The sequence below is a fragment of the Carcharodon carcharias genome, chromosome 6 (assembly GCF_017639515.1).
Source record: "Carcharodon carcharias isolate sCarCar2 chromosome 6, sCarCar2.pri, whole genome shotgun sequence".
NCBI classification, from domain to species: domain Eukaryota; kingdom Metazoa; phylum Chordata; class Chondrichthyes; order Lamniformes; family Lamnidae; genus Carcharodon; species Carcharodon carcharias.
In genome coordinates, this window is record NC_054472.1 from 13,550,408 (window position 1) to 13,570,215 (window position 19,808).

Here is a 19,808-nt window from a genome sequence, read left to right on the forward strand (position 1 = left end):
TACTTTTATCAGAATACCTGAACTGACTGAGGCTGTATGATTGAAGTAGAAATGGATTATGTGCCAGTACTAATCACATTGACCTCTTGTTCATAAGGACTCACTCTAAGAATTTCTACTGAGAAGGTATCACCATTATGGAAAATGCAAGAAAGAGAAACAGAAATGTGCAATATAATGTGGACTCAGGAGCACTTTGAAGTCTCAATATGGGAACATGTGGCAGATAGTATTAAAAGTAAAGATTAAGAATGATGCAACTCAAAAGAAGAGAAAAATGTTTTGAAAGTAGACTATACAGCGAATGAACTGAAGGAGAGCTAAATTAAAGTATTGTCGGCCAAGATGGACTGACGTGATACCAAGTTCGGGGTCACAGTAGACCTAGTTATAGCAGGGCCCCAGTGTTTAATCTGGGATATAGGAAATGGGGTACACTGCAGAGACAGAGTCTTACATTACCTAGTAATGCAATGCAGTACTATAGTAAATGTACTATGATGATTGAAAGATAACCCTTTAAATTCTTCATTGCAACAGGAAGATTCTTTATATCAGTTGAAACTGCTTATTATTTATTAAATGTGATACTAACCACTGCAAGTTTTATAGAGATAAGATCCTGAACAAATGTAGTGTAATGACATGTGACAGATATCTTGGGCTGGATTTTACACTCTCCTGTTGGCGGATTTGAAGGCAGAGTGGCACATAAAATCCAGCAGGTGGCCTTCCCGCCACCTACCAGCCTGCCCCTGACCTGAATTAAATGTTTATGGGGGTGGGGTAGGCCTGGGGCAGCCCACTCGAGCTTGGGGCCTACCTATTGACTGGCCACTTAAGAGCCTCATCCTGCCCCTGACTATTTAACCTGCATCTGGGGAGGCCTATCCCACGTGGGAAGCCCGCATTCTCTTTGCCTTTTGCCGCAGCTTTTCTGCGCGTGCTGGTGTTGGGCAAGGTGGGGGGGAACCTTCTTTGCAAGTCCTCTGAGCCCTTTGCGGACAGCTGCCCAGGTCAGTTTCCCCTCCTCCTTTAACCTTGCCCTGGCCTCTTTAACCTGGCCCCCAACTCCCCTCACCTGCCCTCACTGAAACCTCCAATCCCAGAATTACCTGGTCTCCTTGGCGTGGTGGACTGCCTGTGGACTGCCATGGCCACGGCTTCTGGCTGGTGCTGATGAGACTACGGAGCTGCCAGCCAATTCGATTGGCCGACACAAAAAGGGACGGAAGTCTTTCCTTAAAGCAATTAATGGAGTTCCCGGTGTTAAATTGCGACAAGGAAGCCAACAGGATTATGGGCGGGCTGCCCCCTGACCTTTTAGTCAGGGGCTGACAGGGACTGCAGTGTCCCGTAAAATTTAGACCCTTGTATCTCAAATGAGTAAAACAAATGATTATTTTCAATGAAGTTCAAAGATTCTCTGGCCATATATTGCACAAGCATTGGTTAATTTACATTCACAATATATTTATTATAATTATTTGTATGTGAAATATTTAAGGGTATTTTGATCTAAGCAAGGTTTGTATATTAAGTTATTTTGGGTTGGTTAAAGCAAATTTGTAAGGTTACTAAACATAATGTATTTCCTCTCTTTAGCCCTTCTTTGCCTGCCCTTGACTGGCAGTTGCCATCCCATTCAGGACCATATGAGCTTGAGATTGAGGTGCAACCTAAATCGCATCACAGAGCCCATTATGAGACAGAGGGTAGTCGTGGAGCTGTGAAGGCATCTGGTGGGGGACACCCTATTGTGCAGGTTTGAATGCTTTAGAAATGCACCTTTTTTTTCTTCCAGATTTTGAATAATCTCCATTCTGTTACCTTATAATATATTTTCTCTTAGACTGCACACTTTCTTTACTTAAACTATGTGCTCTGCCAGGTGTGGTCCAGTAACAATTTCATTTTTAGAAGCAATGTGCGTTTTGATCTTAATTCTTTCTCTAGATGTGAGTGATACTGTCAAGACTGTTATTGATCACCCAAACCCAGTTTCCCTGAGAGTGTGGTGATGGGCTGAATTTTGAGCCACTGTGAGTGCTTTTATGCAGCCGAAGGTTTGTTAGGCCACTTTGGAGGGCAGTTAGGAGTCCGTCATATTGGTGTGGGATTGGAGTCACATAAAGGTCATGAAAGGGCAGCAGGTTTCCTTCCTGAAATAGGGTATATACCTCTGAGAGAACTGACCTTAAAGGCAGAGAGCACAGCAGGATGAGCTGGTAATCAGAGTCAGGATGTCAAAAATAGTATAAAAATAAGAAGTGCTGGAAAAATTTAACAGGTCTGGCAGCATCTGTGGAGAGAGAAACAGAGTTAATATTTCAAGTTCAATGTGACTTGTTCGGAACTGAAGGGAGGCAGAAATGTGATGGGTTTTATGCTGTTGAAAAAGGGGGAGGGTCAGTGGAGCAAAAAGGGGAAGGTCGGGGATAGGTTAGAGGGCAGGGAGATTAAATTACAAAGATATCATGGGACAAAAGACAAAGAGAGTGGGAATGGTAGGACTAAAGGAACAAAGTATTGGTCCAGGGTAGGTGTTAATAGCAGAGTAAAGGTCAGTGCTGTCTGAAAGCACAACATGAGAATAAGATACAGACTGGCACTCGGGGGAAAAATACAAAATGGAGCTAATGGCTTGAAGTTGTTGAACTCAGTGTTGAGTCCGGAATACTGTAAAGTGCCTAATTGGTAGATGATGTGCTGTTCCTCAGGCTTGTGTTGGGCTTCACTGGAACGTTGCAGCAGGCTGAGGACAGAAGTGTGAGCATGAGAGCAAGACAGTAGCAAGGAGGAACTTTGGTGAAAGTGTAAACTGGGTGCAGAGGGGAAAGAAGGTGCTGAAGTAACCTAACCAAGGATTAAAAGCTAAATGTTAGTCTTCCTTTAACACTAACCTATATGGTGCCTTGATCAGGCCCCTTCTGAAATACTACAGTCAGGTTTGGGCACTGCAGCTCAGGAAGAATATACTGGCCTTGGAGGGGATACAGCGCTGGTTCACGAGGATGATACCAGGCCTTTTAGGTTTTAGTTATGAGGAAAAGTTGCATAAACTTGACCCTGTATTTCCTTGAGTTTTGAAAGCTGAAAGGTGATTTAATTGCAGTGCTTAAAATGATAAAAGGATTCAATAGGATGGATGGTGGTGGTATGTTGCAGTTTACTCGGGGAATCCGAGTTGCTGTGGCAGCTTGCACATTGTAGTCTGGAGCTGTGCGTAGTGATGGCAGAGACTGCCTCATCCTTACATCACATGGCTGATATTTGAATGTGTCCTTATGAGTGAAGGAAGATGTATAATTAACTAATTCAGGGACCAGAGGGAAAGATTGCACAATGAGCTGGCAGCAATCTCTCCTCTTCTTACCACCTGCCATTGGTTTGTGAGAAGGACTTGCAGGTTGCTACTTAACCTGTTATGGCCATGTTATGAGTGCACCTTCCTTGGCTATAAAGCCCAAAGGTGGGACTTGAACCCAGAGCTTCTGGCTCAGAGACAGGGATGCTACCCAATGTACCACAAGACCCCCACAATTGGGTAGATACAGACAAGTTGTTTCCTCCGGTCAGGGAGCCTAGAATAACGGGGCATTTTATAATGCAGCCACTGTGAATCATTACTATGGCGAGACATGTCTTACATATGGTGTCATGACTGGCACAAATTTCTGCGCTGTTATTTATTTGTCCATTTAGTACTGCAGTTTGCTGCCTTAAAAAGCAGTTCATTTTTGCTTATGACTTCAAGTGTTGGGTAGAAGTGTGTTGGTATATCACTCACTGTGTGGCTTCTCTGACCCACAGTCCTGAAGCTGTCAGCTCATTGTGCAAATTTTTCACTCTGGTCTCTGAATTAGTTAATTATACATTTCCCTTTACTCATAAATGCACATTCAGTATGGTTGAATTATATGTCTTCATTGTTCATTTAGGAACATTTCATAAAAGTGCCACATGTAAGTCAATAAATCACAGTGTATTATGTAGAAAACCTTTCCTGCTGTTGTGGTTTCAGCCTAGGATCTAATGCGGTATATTTAGTTTAAAGATTGCATTTACTTGCTGTAGTATAACGTGCTGCAGTTATTAAAGCTAATATATCATTTACAAGAAAGATTTAACCATTTCGGTTTGCATTCTGCATCGGAATTTAGCATTTCTGATGAATGTGCTGTTCAATTTATGACCGAAGTAGCAGCTTCAAGATGAGGTGAAACTGAAGTTTTAATTTGGATCCAGTATGGGCACATGAAATAAATATATGTTCATAAAACTTCTGTAAGATTCGCCTTAAATCAGGGTTTATATCTATAAATATCAGTCTCCATTCATTCTCTAATGGTGTCTTGCTAAGATGGTATTGTATTGGACTATCTGTTTTGTAATGAAAGTGAATTCATTTTTCCTAGATGCAATTGCTTGCTTCCTTTATGATGCTTCATAGACTATAGAGGGAAATTGGTAACTACACTTGCTACAAGCATACAATGAAAGAGGAACATGGGGTGGAATGCATTGAAGCCACAATGTTATAGCCACAAGTTCAAAAAGCATATTCAAAAACCAGAATGCTGAGTTAGAGGAAATAAGAGAGTGTATTTTCCCTTGCATGCTAAGCAAAAGAAATATTTCCCCACTAAATTAAAATTGCTTTATAATAACATTTTCTTAATCTTTACCCACAAAAGAAACAGTGCCTGTACATTTATGCTGTAATGTCTGTAATTTCAGATAAAAAGTTGCTAAACCATTATTAAACTAGGATTTTTAGACTACCAACACCAGTAATGAAGCTGCCCAAGGATTATCTTTTCAACTCGCTATTTAAGTATAAAACTTCTTTTGCTTATTTTTTTTTTCTTTGGCTATGGCCTGATTTTCAATTCCGTTGAAACCAACCACAGCCTCATGTTAATGAGGCCTGGCCCTTGTGTGTCAATTATGAGGCAATGGGTCACACTCTCACCTCTGAGTCAGAAGGTTGTGGGCTCAATTCTCAACCCAGGATTTGAGCATAAAAATCAAGGCTGACACTCCAGTGTAGTACTGAGGGAGCCAGCTCCAGCATGATGCCATCACCAAACACATCTTTCCTTGCACCCATCCCTCCCAGCATCCTGAAAGGACTGTTCCCTCTGCGACACCTTGGTCCACTCCTCAGTCATCTCTTACCTTTCACTTTTTCATGCAAGTGGGGGAGATGCAATGCCAGTCCTTTCACCTCCTCCCTTCTCGCCATCCACGCCCCCCGACCCCAAGACTCCTTCAAAGTTAAACTTTCCAATGTCCTTCCATTTAGTATAGCATATTCACTGTCCATGATGTGGTCTCCTCTACAATTGGGGACACCAAACCACAGACTGGGTGAACAGTCGGTGGAACACCGCCACTAAGTCTGCAAGCATGAAACCGAGCTTCCTGTCGCTTGTCATTTTAATTCTCCATCTTGCTCCCTCTCTGACCTTCCTGTCCTTGGCCTGCTATAGCGTTCCAGTGAAGCTCAGTGCAAGCTCGAGGAACAGCACCTCATCTTTCATCTTGGCACTCTGCAGCATCCTGGACTCAGCATCGAGTTCAACAGCTTTAGATCATAACCTCTGCCGTAGTCTTGTTCTATGTGTTTTCTTTTGTTGTTGTTGGTTTTTTTTGCAGGCTTGTTTCTTTCTTTATCCCTTCATGTTGCATTCAGATGGTCACCATATCGCCATTCACACCCCATTTGGACACGACCTTTGTTTCTTTACTATACCCATCACCACTCACTTTGGCTTTTGAAACATGAGGGAGGATTTTCCCTTCATCGGTCGGGCCCGGGAACAGCGGCAAGACTGACTGCTGCCCTCGATCGGGCTCTGACAGCGATTTCACGCTAGCTGGCCTATTAACGGCCAGCCAGTGTGAAAGGTGTGCTAAGAGCCTCAGGACTGCCGGAGTGGGGGAGCACAACAGAGCTGCCTCAGGGAGCTGAAGGATTTTAAAATGAAAAATACATTTTTTACGTATGATATCGACATGTCCCCACATGTGACTCATTCACATGAAGAGGGACATGTGAAAATTGAGGTTAACATTTAAAAATTTTTTTCTTAGTAACCGTTGGAAACCTCATCCTGCCCGTGGATGAGGTTTCTTTAAAAATGCACAGGCCGCCTTGGTCTATTCGCCCGCCCACCTGCCATTCGAATGGTTGAGGGGAGAGCGAAAAATGCAACTTAATTAATTATTTAAGGGCCTTAAGAGGCCTCTTAAGAGGGGGCACGCTGCCCCCTCTTGGCACGCGCCCGCCGACCGAAAGATCGTGAGAGTGTGCGATGATCGAAAGATCGTGAGAGTGTGCGACTCTCGCCCGACATCATCGCGCACTATTTCACTCCTGTTTGGGTCCGGCATATGCCCGCCCGCGGGACAAAAAGTTCTGCCCATGCAATCTTTTGGTATTTAATCTCTCTCGCCCTCCACCCTATCACAAATCTTCCCTTTTGCTCTTCCTACCCCCCTGCTCCCTTATACTGGCTTAAAAACTTGTACATTTCTGTCTTCCTTCTGTTCCGATAAAAGGTCATCGACCTGAAACTCTCCATGGATGATACTTGACCCACTGGGTATTTCTATCGCTTTTTGCTTTTATTTGATCACTGATGGGGTTCTGCACTGTTGAAGATGTTATCTTTTGGACGAGATGCTAAACCTGGGCCCTATCTGCCCCCTCGAGTGGATTTAAAAAAATTCCATGACACTATTTCAAAGAGGGCAGGGGACTTATTTCTAGTGTCCTGGCCAATATTTATCTCTAAATCAACCTCACAAAAGTAGATTATCTGATCATTATTATGTTGCTATTTGTGGGAGCTTGACATGCAAAAATTGGTTTCTGCTTTTCCTAAACCACAACAGTGACTACACTTCAAAAAAGCACATTATTGGCACTATACAAATGCAAATTTTTACAAATGAGCTAGTCCTTCCACCAACCAGTCAGCCACCCTACAGTTAAAATCTTACCTTACTCGTACCTATTATCTCACAGTTTCATTCAAAGGCCCTTATCTCCTGTTATACTCATTTTTTGAACTTTCCTTCCAGTCAAATTGTGAGTTTTGTTGTTTCAGTGTAACCTCAGCAGCACTGCTAAATAAATTAGTCTGACGACCTCTAAGTTGAAATCTTAATGTGTTTAGCTTCAGTTTCTTTCCTGAAGGTATGTAATTCACATTGGAATAAAGTCCCACTGCAGTAGCCTGTTCCTCATGCAAGTGGCCACATATATGTGATGCTGAGCAGTAGGTGCATGAAGATTACTAAGCCACTTGTACACCACAGCTGAATTCGATTGTGTTCTTTTGCCCAGTGTCCACACATAGTCGGTTTCCAACAGCGTCACTGTGTAGCGATCAGGAGCAGGAAACCCAACTGTTTCTCACAGGACAAACATAGGAACATGGTTGCTGGAGTAGGCCATTCAGAGCCTCTGAGCCTGATCTATCATTCAATTATCTACCTCAATGCCAATTTCCTATACTATCTCCATATCCCTTGATGTCATTAGTATCTGGAAATCTATCGATTTCTGTCTTGAACATACTCAATGACTGAGCCTCCATACTCCCTGGGGTAGAGATTTCCAAAGACTCACTGCCCTCTGAGTGAAGAAACTCCTCTTCACCTCAGTCCTAAATGGCTTGTCCATTATTCTGACTCTGTGCCTGGTTCTAAACACCCCCAGCCAGGGGAAACATCCTTGCTGCATTTACCCTGTCTAGCCCTTTTAGGAATTTTATAGGTTTCAAAGAGATCACCTCTCATCCTTCTGAACTCTAGAGAATACAGGCCCAGTCTCCTCAATCTCTCCCTATAGGACAGTCCCGCCATCTCAGGAATTAGTCTGGTGAACCTCCGCTGCACTCTCTCTATAGCCAATATATCCTTCCTTAGGTAAGGGGTGCAAAACTGTATGTAGTACTCCAGGTGTAGTCTAACCAAGGTTCTATACAATTGAAATAATACTTCTTTACTCCTGTTCTCAATTCGTCTTGTGATAAAGGCTAACATACCATTTGTCTTCCTTATTGCTTGCTGCACCAGCACGTTAACTTTCAGTGACCCCTGAACAAGGACACCCAGGTCCCTTGGACATTAATGCTTCCCAATCTCTCACCATTTAAGAAATTCTCTGTATCCGTGTATCTCTGTTTTTCCTACCAAGGGGGATAACGTCACCTTTTTCCACATTATATTCCATCTGCCATTCTTGTCCACTCACTAAACCTGTTCAAATCCCCTTGAAGCCTCTTCGTATCATCCTCGCAACACACATTCTGACCTAGTTTTGTGTCATCTGCACACCTGGAAATATTACATTTGGTCCCCACAGCAAAATTATTGATATAGATTGTGAACAGCTGGGGCTCAAGTACTGATTCTTGAGGTATCCTACTAGTCACAGGCTACCAACCTCAGAATGACCCATTTATTCCTACTGTCTGTTCTCTGTATGTTAACCAACCCTCAATCCATGTCAGAATATTACCTCTGAAGCCGTGTGCTCTAATTTTGTTTACCAACCTCCTGTGTGGGACCTTATCGAAAGCTTTCTGAAAATCCAAATACACCACATCCACTGGTTCCCCCTTATCTATGCTGTCAGTAACATCCTCAGAAAAACTCCAATAGGTTTGTTAAACATAATTTCCCTTTGAAAAATCCACGTTGACTTTGTCCAATCAAATCACCCTTTATAATATATGCTAGTATTTTTCTCTACTACTGACGTCAGGTTAACAGGTCTGTACTTGTCCATTTTCCCTCTCTCTCCTTTCTTAATCTTAAGTGTTGCCATACTGTCCTGAAGGCCTGTAGATACAGTCATGCAGATTCATGAGCATTTGAGCTCTCATATTTGAACTGAAAATGGCTTTGGACATAAAAGCTGTTTTTTGTTGTTTGTGACATACGGAAAAACTTGCGTTTAAGAGTTGTGATGACTTAAAACTATTACACTCATCTACGGACGCCTTATTCATGGATCTAACTGCTAGGGGCTTAGTTGGTTTTTTGACAGTTGTTAAATTGCGGTGTGCAGAGTGCCAGGGGGGTGATTCTGCCTCTTTCACGAAATAACAAACATTTTCTTGTGAACTTTATAGTGTGGTTTACCAAAATAAAAAAAGTCAGTGTGCAGCTGCTGGGGCCACATCAGCGCGCGCAGCACAAAATGTGGAATCTGTAGCCTGTTCAACAGCAGGAAACACTTGTTTTAGGGAGGAAGAATGATCAGAGAGGCACTTTCAATGCCCAAGTCCTAGCACTATCGGCCGCGATGATGTACTTCATGTCAGCAGTTTGCAGTTTATTGATGTAAGCAAAGGTTTGAGATAAGATGCACCTCTCCTAAGCTTAACATCCTGTTGGCTGTTACTTGAGGTTTAACTTCCTAGATGCTCACACAGTTTTCAGAAATTGTGGAGCGGTTAATTTTTTTTAAAGCAAAAGCTTGCTGCAAACAAAGTTGCTATTTATGGCTTACATTAGCTTTGTTAACATTCAAGTGAACTACACAATTCAAAAAAAAATGATATTCATAATGTGTACATTTATCACTGAAATGATTAAAGTTGAAATCCTTTATTTTAAAAAGAGGATTCACAACTTATATATTTTACTCCTCTAAAAGTAACTAGAAAATTTTTAGGCTACCAATAAAATGATTTGGAAAAAATTTGGTTTAAAACGGACTGAGATGAATTCCGTAGAGTGTGTCTGTTTCGGAGATTATTATAGAACTTGTCAAATGGTATGAGAATTGAATGTATTTTCAGGTTTTAGTTCTAGACTGTGAATTTTTTTCATAACTGGATAGAAATCAGAAGTTGAGATTTCAGTAGCAATGTAGCCTGTAGTTAAAGGATTGCACATTTTATTGTGATTTCAGCTGATTGTCATCCTTATTATATTTTATTGAGCTTAAGCTTTCTCTACTTTTTAAACCAACTTGAGCTAGACACAGACCATGGGGATCTTTGCCTGAAGGCATGTCCAACCCTCAGTACCATGACCACTGCCTCAGGAGACAGGTCCCAAGTCTACCGTAACAGGGATCGCACCTGTACTGTTAGCACCAGTCTGACCCAGGCCAGCCAACTGAGCCACCATCCCTGCCCTCACAACCCCCAAGGAGCCTAAGTTGCTGTGGCTACCTGCATGTTGTAGTCCAGAGCTATGGTTAGTGATGGTAGAGGCTCCAATATCTTTCCATCACATGGCTGACCAGGAATATCTCCCTCTCCCCTCCTTCAGGTACTGTGTCCTGAGAGGGCACTGGCGATCATGGAATTCCATTGGATTGAATGGTAAAGTACTGCAGTGGTTTGCCATTGCGTTCTGCAGTATGGCTGACCAGGAAACTTTCCCGCTCTTCCTGCCTACCATCAGGCATGTTGGAAGGATTTACAGGCTGATAATCAACCTGTCTGGCCACGTTATGAATGTACATTCCATGGCCATCAAGTCCCAGAGTGGGACATGAACCCAGAGTTCTGGCCTAGAGGGAGGGATGCTACACAAGACCTCTCCCTCCCACTCTTCCTACCTGCCATTGGCATATGTTGGAATGATTTACAAGTTGATACTCAGTCCTTTTGGCCACATTGTGGACGCACCTACCTTGGCCATCATGCCCTGGAGTGGGACTTGAACCTAGTGCTTCTGGCTTAGAGGCAGGGATGCTACCCACTGTGCCACAAGATCTCCATTTTGTACTGTATCACTCTGCTTTGCTGCCTGTTGCTGCCTCACTCTTGCTGTCTTTCTCCATCGTTGTGCATCTGTTCATGATTTTCTCTAACTGTTTGGCTTTTTGACACATTTACACACACACACATACGCACACACACATGCATATGCACATACACAAGCTTGCACTTTTTCTCTCTCTCTCATTCCTTACTGCCTTCCCTACCACACAAGCTTATTATCTGATGTGTGACCAAAAACCTCTCTTGTTCTTAAGTTGTATCTTAAATGTTATTAATTGAGCGAAACATCGCTATGTATTGTCTTTTAATTATAATCCAACAATATTAGAAGCAAAGTGACACACAGATCCTAGGAAATACTGCACAGAAAGAGGCAATTCAGCCCGCCGTGCTTAAGGTGGTGATATGCAATTTCATTGTAAATAAAATTATAGTCTCTATAGCCACTTGTCGTAAAGCACTCCATATTGATGGTGTCAAATGCCTCTAAATTTCTCCCTTGGATGTTTTGGTAATAGTCCTTAAACTAAGCCCCATTGTTATTGACTATAAAACAATCTTCTATACTAGATTAAATTGTGCTTATTGAGCCAGTATTAATAGACCTGATAGTGATGAAGCATCTTGTAAACAGCTACCATATTATGATGCAGTTTGACGTTAAGGTTGAGTAAAAGAAAAATTACACACAAGCCAAAGTCTTAAGTGTCAATTAGGCTGACTTTGAAGGAAGGAGGCACAAACTGAACGTGTTAAAATGGGCTGAGCTGATAGCAGGTAACCCAACAGAAAACTAGTGGGAGGTCTTCAAACATATTTAGCATAGAAAGAGGGTGTATGACAGATGTCAGCTTGATAAGACTGGATATAAAAAGTAAAGAGGAGAAGTGAAAAAGGAAATAGAGGCAATTCGAGAATAGATTGGCAGCTAACGTAAAAGTGAACCCAAAGGTATTCTACAAGCATATTAATAGTGAAAAAGGGTTGTCAGGAGCATGGTGAAGCTGATGGGGGACCAAAATGGAGATGTATTGTTGCAGGCAGAAGGCATGGCTGAGTTACCAAATTACTACCTTGCATTGGTATTTGTCAGGAAAGAGGACTTCGGCAAATCTATGGGAACAGAAGAGGTTGGCTGGATACTGGATGCAATAAAAACAGATAAAAAGAAGGTGCCAGAAAGACTGGCAGAAATTAAAGTAATGAGTCACCTGATCGAGCTGGAATGTGTCCTGGGCTGTTGAGGGCCTTAAAGGGGGAAATTACAGCATTGTTGGCCACAATCTTCCAAGCCTCCTTGGGTCTAGTGGCAGTGCGAGAAGACTGGAGGATTGCATGTATTGCAAACCTGTTCAACAGAGGGTAGAGGATAAAGCCGGCAATTAAAGGTCAGCCTCTTTAATATCAGTGAAGGGGAAACTCCTGGAAACAATAATCCGGGAGAAAAATTAACAATCATTTGACAAACATGGAATAATAAATAATAAATGATAATCAGCAGAGATTTGTTAAGGGCAAATTGTGATGGACTAACTTAATTGAATTTTTTTTGAGCTAACAGAGAGGGTGGATTTGGGCAGAGCAGTTAATGTTTATATGGACTTTCAAAAGGCATTTGATTAAGTATTACTTATGAACCTTGTGAATGAAGCTGAAACCCATGGGATAAAGGGGCAGGAGCAGCAAGGATACAAAACTGGCTAAGGGGTAGAAAGCAGAGAGTTGTGGTGTACAGCTACTTCTTGGACTGGAGGAAGATCTAGCTGTTTGTCAGGGTTCAGTACTAGGATGACTGGTGTTTCGATGTATATTAATGACTTGGTTGTGCAGGGCACAGTTTTGAAATTTGAAGATGACGTGAAAACTGGAAGTGTAGTGAACAGTGAGGAAGATTGAAACAAACTTCAAGAGGCCGTAGATAGACTGGTGGAATGGGCTGACTCGTGGCAGAAAAGTGTGAAGTGATACATTTTAGTAGAAAGAATGAGGAGCAACCGTACAAGCTAAATGGTGTAATTTTAAAGGGGATGCAAGAAGAAAGAGTCCTGGGGGCATTTGTGCACAAATCTTTGAAAGTGGTAGAACAAGTTTTTTTAAAAATGGAGCATAAGGGGTCTTGGCATTATAAGTAAAGGCTTTGCGTACAAAATCTGGGCCGTTTTGCTAAACTTGTATAAAACACTCATACAGTCCCAGCTGGAGTATTGTGTCCAGTTCTGGGCACCACACTTTGGGAAGGACTATTTTGAATATTCCCATTTTCCAGCTCTTTTCCCCTTCAAATATTCCCCCAAATCCCTTTGCAATCTATAATTGAAATTGCATCCATCACGCTCTTAGCATTCTAAATCCTAACCACTTGTGCAAAAAAATGTTTTCCCTTTGGTTCCTTGTCAATCACCTTATATCTGTGTTCACTTTTTATTGGCCCTTCATCCATTGGAAGGTTTCTCTTTATTTACTCTACATGAACCCTTCATGATTTTAAACACCTTTCTCAAATCTCCTCTTAGCCTTCTCTGCTCTAAGGAGAACAAACTCAGCTTTCCCAGTCTATCCAAGTAATTGTAATGCCTCATTTCAGGAACCATTCTAGTAAGTCTCTTCTGTACCCTCCCCAAAGCCTTCACAATCTTCCTACAGAGCATATATCTAAGTTGATAGATGACATCAGGTTAGCACCAATAGTAGTGCAGATGGGGAGCAGGAAGTTGCAAAGGGACATATACAGATGGAGTGAATGGGCAGAACAAAGACAAATGGGGTTCAGCGTAGGCAAGTGGAAGGTTTGACCTGAGAAAAATAAATCTGTGTATTTTCTAAATGGCAGGAAGCTTGGAACTATAGAGGAGCAGAGAGATTTGGGAGTCCAAGTACATAAATCACACAGAAAAAAACCAGTAGACAGGTACAAAAAGCAAGAAGAAAGGCTCATGGAATATTGGCATTTATCTCAAGGCAACTCGAATACAAAAGGGAGGAAGCTATGTTTCAGCTGTATAGATCATTGGTCAGGATCCATCTGGAGGCACTGTATTCAGCTCTGCGCACTGCATTTCAGGAAGGATATATTGGCCTTGGAGGATGTGCAGCACAGATTCAGCAGAATGATATCAGGCTTTTGAGGATTAAGTTATGAGGATACGTTGCATAAACTTGGCTTGCATTGCCTCGAGCATTGAAGTTTGAGAGGTGATCTGATCGAGCTGTTTAAACCGATAAAAGGAGATAACAAGTTAGATGCAGAGAAACAATTCCTTCTGGTGGGGGAATCCAGAGCAATCTAAAAATGAAGCACAAAATGTGGTTGGAATCTAGAAACCTCTTCCCCAAAAAATGGCTGTGAATAATAGGAGCTTGCAAAACTAAGGGACATAGATTTTTGTTAAATAAGGGACATGAGGTAAAGATGGGTAAAAAGAAATCAGGGTGCAGATCAACCCTGATCTAACTGGAAGGCATCGACCCCTCTTGCGAATTTTGAGAGAGAGTTTCAACATAATCACTGATAGTGTTTAATGTCATGAGGTTTTAGATTTTACGGTGTTTTTTTTGGAATGAATAGTATTTAATACCTGTCTGGTTTCAGTGACAGACTGCATATTTCAATCAAGTTATCTGAGCCTTGGATCAATGGTAGGACTCTCTAAATCCAAAGATTTGTGAGTTCAAGCCCCACTCTAGAGACTTGAGCATGTCATTCCAGTTGACACTTGTGTCCAGTGCTGCATCTGTATGGATGAGGCGTCCAACCAGGAGGCCATATGCCCTCTCAGGTGGATTTAAGATATCTCTCAGTTCTTTTCAAAGAAGAGCAGGGGAGCTCTCCCCAGTGTGGTGGCCAAAATTTATCCCCCAACCAACACTTGAAGCACATGATCCACTCATTTATTTCATTGCTGTTTGTGGGGCTTTCTCTTTGTGAATTGGCTGACGCGCTTTCTACATTACAACAGCAACCGCACATGAAAAGTAATTGGCTGTAAAGCACTTTGGGATGTCCTGAGGTTATTAATGCTATATAATGTTATATTAGAGCCAGCTTTTACTTGGAATAGATTTATAGATTTATTCACAGAGTGAAACATTACAGACATATGGATTACTTCACTCCACTTCTGTGTCACTAAGGCCCGGATTTTCGTGGAGTTGTGGAGACTCAGACTCAGCATACCTTTTAAAAATGCTGGGCGGGACCACAGGGCCTGCCCCCATTTCCGACAGATCCCATTTTTGCCGGTAAGAGAAAGCAGGTGGGATGTCATTCACCCAGGAGGGAAAAACTAACTCAGCCGGGCCATTTTGAACTTAGTGCTGGGTTAAAACAGACCCCATTTTTGCCATAGAGAGGGCCTTAACCCGCAGTGTGGGAGTTACAAATTTTTAGGGCAGACGTAAATGCTCTGGAAGGGCAGAGAAAGTCTGTAGAACTGTCGAGCTGTAAAGGTATTTAAATTCCCAGCCATTTAAAACATTTTTAAAAATAGTCTGCCTGTGTTAGTGAGAGTTGGAATAGATCTGATCCAGCAGTTGCAATTGCAGTTTGTTGACATTATCCTAAGGGCTATTATTGTGTCGTTATTAAATCTTAGCTACTTTCCGCAATCTATAATTACCCCAGCAAGGGGTCCTGAGTTCACAGCTTGATTGACAACTCAATACGATTATTTAAAGCTCAGCTGTCTGGCAGATGGTAAGAGTGGGAGAGATTCCTGGTCAGCCATGTGGTGTAAAGAAATTGGAGCCTCTATCATCACTATCCATAGGCTCTGGACTACAACATGCACGTAAAAGTGTAATGTTGCCATAGCAACTTGGACCCATGGGGGGTCAATCCCTGATCCAACTGGGGTGGATTTGGGACCTGTCTCCTTGTGCTACCTGTGGCGGAGGTTGTGGTGCTGTGATTCTGATCTGCCTTTAGGCAGAGAACTCAAGAATATGTGAAGTAGTTTTGCAACTCAGTGCCACTTTTTTTGTGTGATAGGGAATTCTTGGTGGCCAGTGAAACTTGAGGTAACCATTGAGTGCCCAACAGGTAAATGCACCAGATAGACTGAAATCCCCAGCTTGATTTCTGGGCGTATGCTTTAAACTAATCAGTGTTGGAGACTGGAAGAAAAACCAACCATGGTTTCTGTTGCCGATTACCATTGAGCAATTTGCATGAGGACTGGATTGAGGATGCAACCTGCGAGTCTGCAAGCACTGTGGTTTGACAAAATAAACCCTAAGAATCATCACTTGGAGTAGGGTACCCTAGGTGTACTGGTGCTCATGGGCACCAGTTTCCAACATGAATATCTAACTTGGGAAAGGGAGAAGGTGGCAGGGATTAGATGGAAGGAGGAAGCTGGAGATATGAAATCTGGAGCTGCAAAACTAAGGAACGTAAATTTGTCCAACCTACAATGCTGTTCCATCCCTGATATCAAAGTAGGTAGTAGGGACTGAGGGAGGTGAATTAATAAGGCTGGAGCATAGCCTTCATTGGCTTAAAGGCCATCAGAACCAAAAAAAAACCCTGATTTCTAACGTCCATATGAGTGTATTTTTAAAATTACATTGTTTCTATGAACCGAAGCATTTAAAAAAGTTTAGGCCATCCTCAAAAAGTCTTTCAAAAGATGCAGTTCGAAAGATCACAGGAACTTAACCTTGTGCTGCTTTGTTTACTGCAAGTTTGTAGGGTTGCCAACCCTCCAGGAATGGCCTTGAGTCTCCAGGAATTGAAGATCAATCTCCAGGACACTGCTGTATGCAATCCTGGAGAAAAATCATCGGGACATTAAAAGAGTTTTTTGTTGTAATTTTCTTTGAACATTTCTCTTTGCCAGATATGAAAAAATCGAAAATGGGGAAAAAAAGGCTGTTTGGTTGACAGTCAAGTATCTTTCAATTGGATAATGAGTCTTTTTGCTTTCTAACTGGTGTAGGAAGGCAGTGCATAACCAGGAAGGATGTGTTGGCTGAATAATGGCTGAAACATGGGGGCAAGTGATGAAACCTCTAGGAATACATTTTATCGCAGTTGGCAACCCTACGAGTTTGAACCATGCAAGCTATATTTTAATATGCTTTCCTGCAAGTGCTTATTGTATTTTGATAACAGCATACTAGGTGACTATTTAAAAAAAAAATTCCTATCTTCATATATTGTTCTGCATAAGTCATTGGTTTTGGAGGCAAAATATTTTAGACCCACAAAACAAGTTGTTCACAAGTTGTCCTTTTAAATTTGAGCTTTATTCATAATTTCCTCACAATATTCCCAAAAGCAGTCATGCCATTAGGGGTAGCCACTCACCAAGGCTGGGAACCTCTGCACTACCAGCACCATACTAAGCTGGGAGCTTCTCCGCAGTGGCTGAGATAACAAATAGGGGCCATGTCATCACTATTCATCCTTGTACACATTGCAGAAATGACAGAGGCCTTGTTAGCACATAGCACACTTATTCACTCCGAGGATGGTCTGTACTGTGAAGAGACCTAAACTCCTCAGAAAATCAAAATACACTTTGAGGAAGAGAGAAAATAGTCATCCGCATATTGTAATGGTTACATATAGTGTGGAATTTGCAGTACTGACTGTTTGGCCTAACTAGCCAATGTCGGTGTTTATATTCCAGAAGAACCTTCTCCTACTTGACTTCGTTTTACCCTATTAGTATATCCTGCTACTCCTTTCACCCTCAACTACATAGCTAATTTCTCCTAAAAGCATCAGTGCTATTTATCTCAACTACTCCTTGTGGTGGCAAGTTCCTCATTCTAACCGTGCCCTAGGTAAAGATGTCCTCCCTGAATTCACTGTTGGATTTATTAATGACCAACTTGTATTTGTGGCCTCTAATTTTGGGCTCACCCACAAGTGGGGACATCTTCCCTACGGCTAGCCTATCAAACCCCTTCACGATTTAAAAAACCCTCTATTAGGTCATCCCTCCTTCTTCTCTTTAGAGAAAAGAATCCCGCCCTTTCAATCCTCCTTCATAGTTTTGGAAATCCTGTCCCTCTTCATAACACGGAGAGAACTGTGCACCGAACTGTGTTAATCACTTTTTTTTAAAAAAAAGTTGCATTTGAAAGAGCCCTTTTTGAAAATGTAAGTGGGAATTAAAGTTTTAAGTAGCTGGTACTTTGGCAGGTGGCAAAATGAAAGTAGCTGTCTATTTTTGTCATTATTAGAAAAACAATGTAAGTTTCCTTTTTTTTATTCACTTTGAAGACAGTAATAGAATGTTTATTCCCCCAAAGTTACTTCCTCCTTATTGTAATAAGTAGCTCATGATACAACAAGCTATTTGCACTTAAGTGAGAAGAAAGGCCTTAATTAGGCTCCGCTGTAGGATTAATGTTTGAAAAGGAAACAAGGCCATTTATGTTTCCCTTAATGATAATATGGATAAATCATGAGGCTTCCCTTAAACAGGCATCGCTGATATATCTTACATGTGAGACGATATCTCCTTATGCCCAATGCTAAACCCCCACTTGTTTAAGTGAAGCTACATCATACTGACAGGCTGCATGTGATATGTGCCATTTTGAACAGATACCCTTAAACCCAAGAGGCATAACTGATGAGGAGCTCTCATCCTCATGACTCAGCTGAGAACTAGCAGAACTTTGTAACATATTGTAGGAGTTGTTACCATAGCAGCAGTGTTGACTCAACTCAAGCAGTGGAAATGCAAGTCTGTTTTTAAGTTTTTAACCGCGCAACACTTCTGAACAGTTTTAAAAATGCTACTTTCATGAAATTAGCAAATAACTTGGTGGAGTTAACCATGGTTAACTCCAGTAGGCTTGATCAACATCCTGAGTGAAACAACAACAACAACTTGCATTTATATAGCACCTTTAATGTAGTAAAATGTCCCAAGGTGCTTCACAAGAGCATTTTCAAACAAAATTTGACACCAAACCACATAAGGAGAATATTGGGGCATGTGACCAAAAGCTTTGTCAAAGAGGTAGGTTTAAAGGAGCGTCTTAAAGGAGGAGAGAGGGAGGTAGGGATGTGGAGAGGTGGAAAGAAGGAATTCCAGAGCTTAGGGCCCATGAAACTGAATGCATGGCTGTCAATGATGGGGTGAAGTAAATTTGGGATGCAGAAGAGGCCAGAATTGAAGGAATGCAGAGCTCTGAGAGGGTTGTAAGGTTGGAGGAGGTTATGGAGATAGTATCCCATTGATGCAAATACATAGATGGTTTGTTTTTATTCATTCACAGGATGTGAGCATTCCTGGCTGGGCCAGCATTTATTGTCCATCCCTAATTGGCCTTGAGAAGGTGGTGGTGAGCCGCCTTCTTGAACTGCTGCAGTCCATGTGGTGTAGGTACACCCACAGCACTGTTAGAAAGGAAGGGAGTTCCAGGATTTTGAAATAGTCAGTGCTGTTAGGGAGGGAGTTCCAGGATTTTGAAACAGCAACAGTGAAGTTCCTAAACAGTATCCCAAATACTGCCTCATTTTCTGCTCATTCCGTTTATGCTGTAAGGGTAATTTTGTGAGGCTGAGCTCGGAATGCAGAGGCTCATGATTCACAAGCATGAGTTGAAAATTTCGGACGGTACATGTTGTAGCTTCATCTCCACTACGCTACTTACTGTTTGCAATTATAAAATTGCACCCATGTTTAGTACGTAATTAAAAAGGTTCAAATTTAGATGCAAATTTTAATCTCAAATGGGAACTGAATTGATGAGGCATGTTCTATCTTCATGATGTCCACTGTTCTCAATTTTGAGCTTATCTACAAAACCACAAAAGAATGGGGATGACATCATCATATGGTATTACAGTTGGTGCCAAGAAGATAACATTTGGAATGCTATTAAGATAATTTTGTTTTAAAACTGTGCTGGACATTTATTTCTCCTGCCGGCTTTGATGTGGCGAAATAATTGGACAGCTATTTGTGGCTGGTACACAACAGACCCTATGATGTCATCCACTGTGCATTTTTCTGTTTGTTGCATTTAGTCAAGTTCACAAAGCCACAACATGGTGAATTAAATATATGTGTGCACTTGATTTTT

The 19,808-nt window shown here is 41.8% G+C and overlaps 1 protein-coding gene across 4 annotated transcripts in view; it reads left to right on the forward strand.

The window, feature by feature from the left end:
• Positions 1–19,808, forward strand: part of nfatc1 (nuclear factor of activated T cells 1) — a 269,605-nt gene that overhangs the window by 23,921 nt on the left and 225,876 nt on the right. For all 4 annotated transcript variants that reach the window (XM_041189713.1, XM_041189715.1, XM_041189714.1 and 1 more), the window contains exon 3: positions 1,606–1,765. In XM_041189713.1, the coding sequence (XP_041045647.1) occupies positions 1,606–1,765 (160 nt within the window). The remainder of the gene's footprint in view (positions 1–1,605; positions 1,766–19,808) is intronic.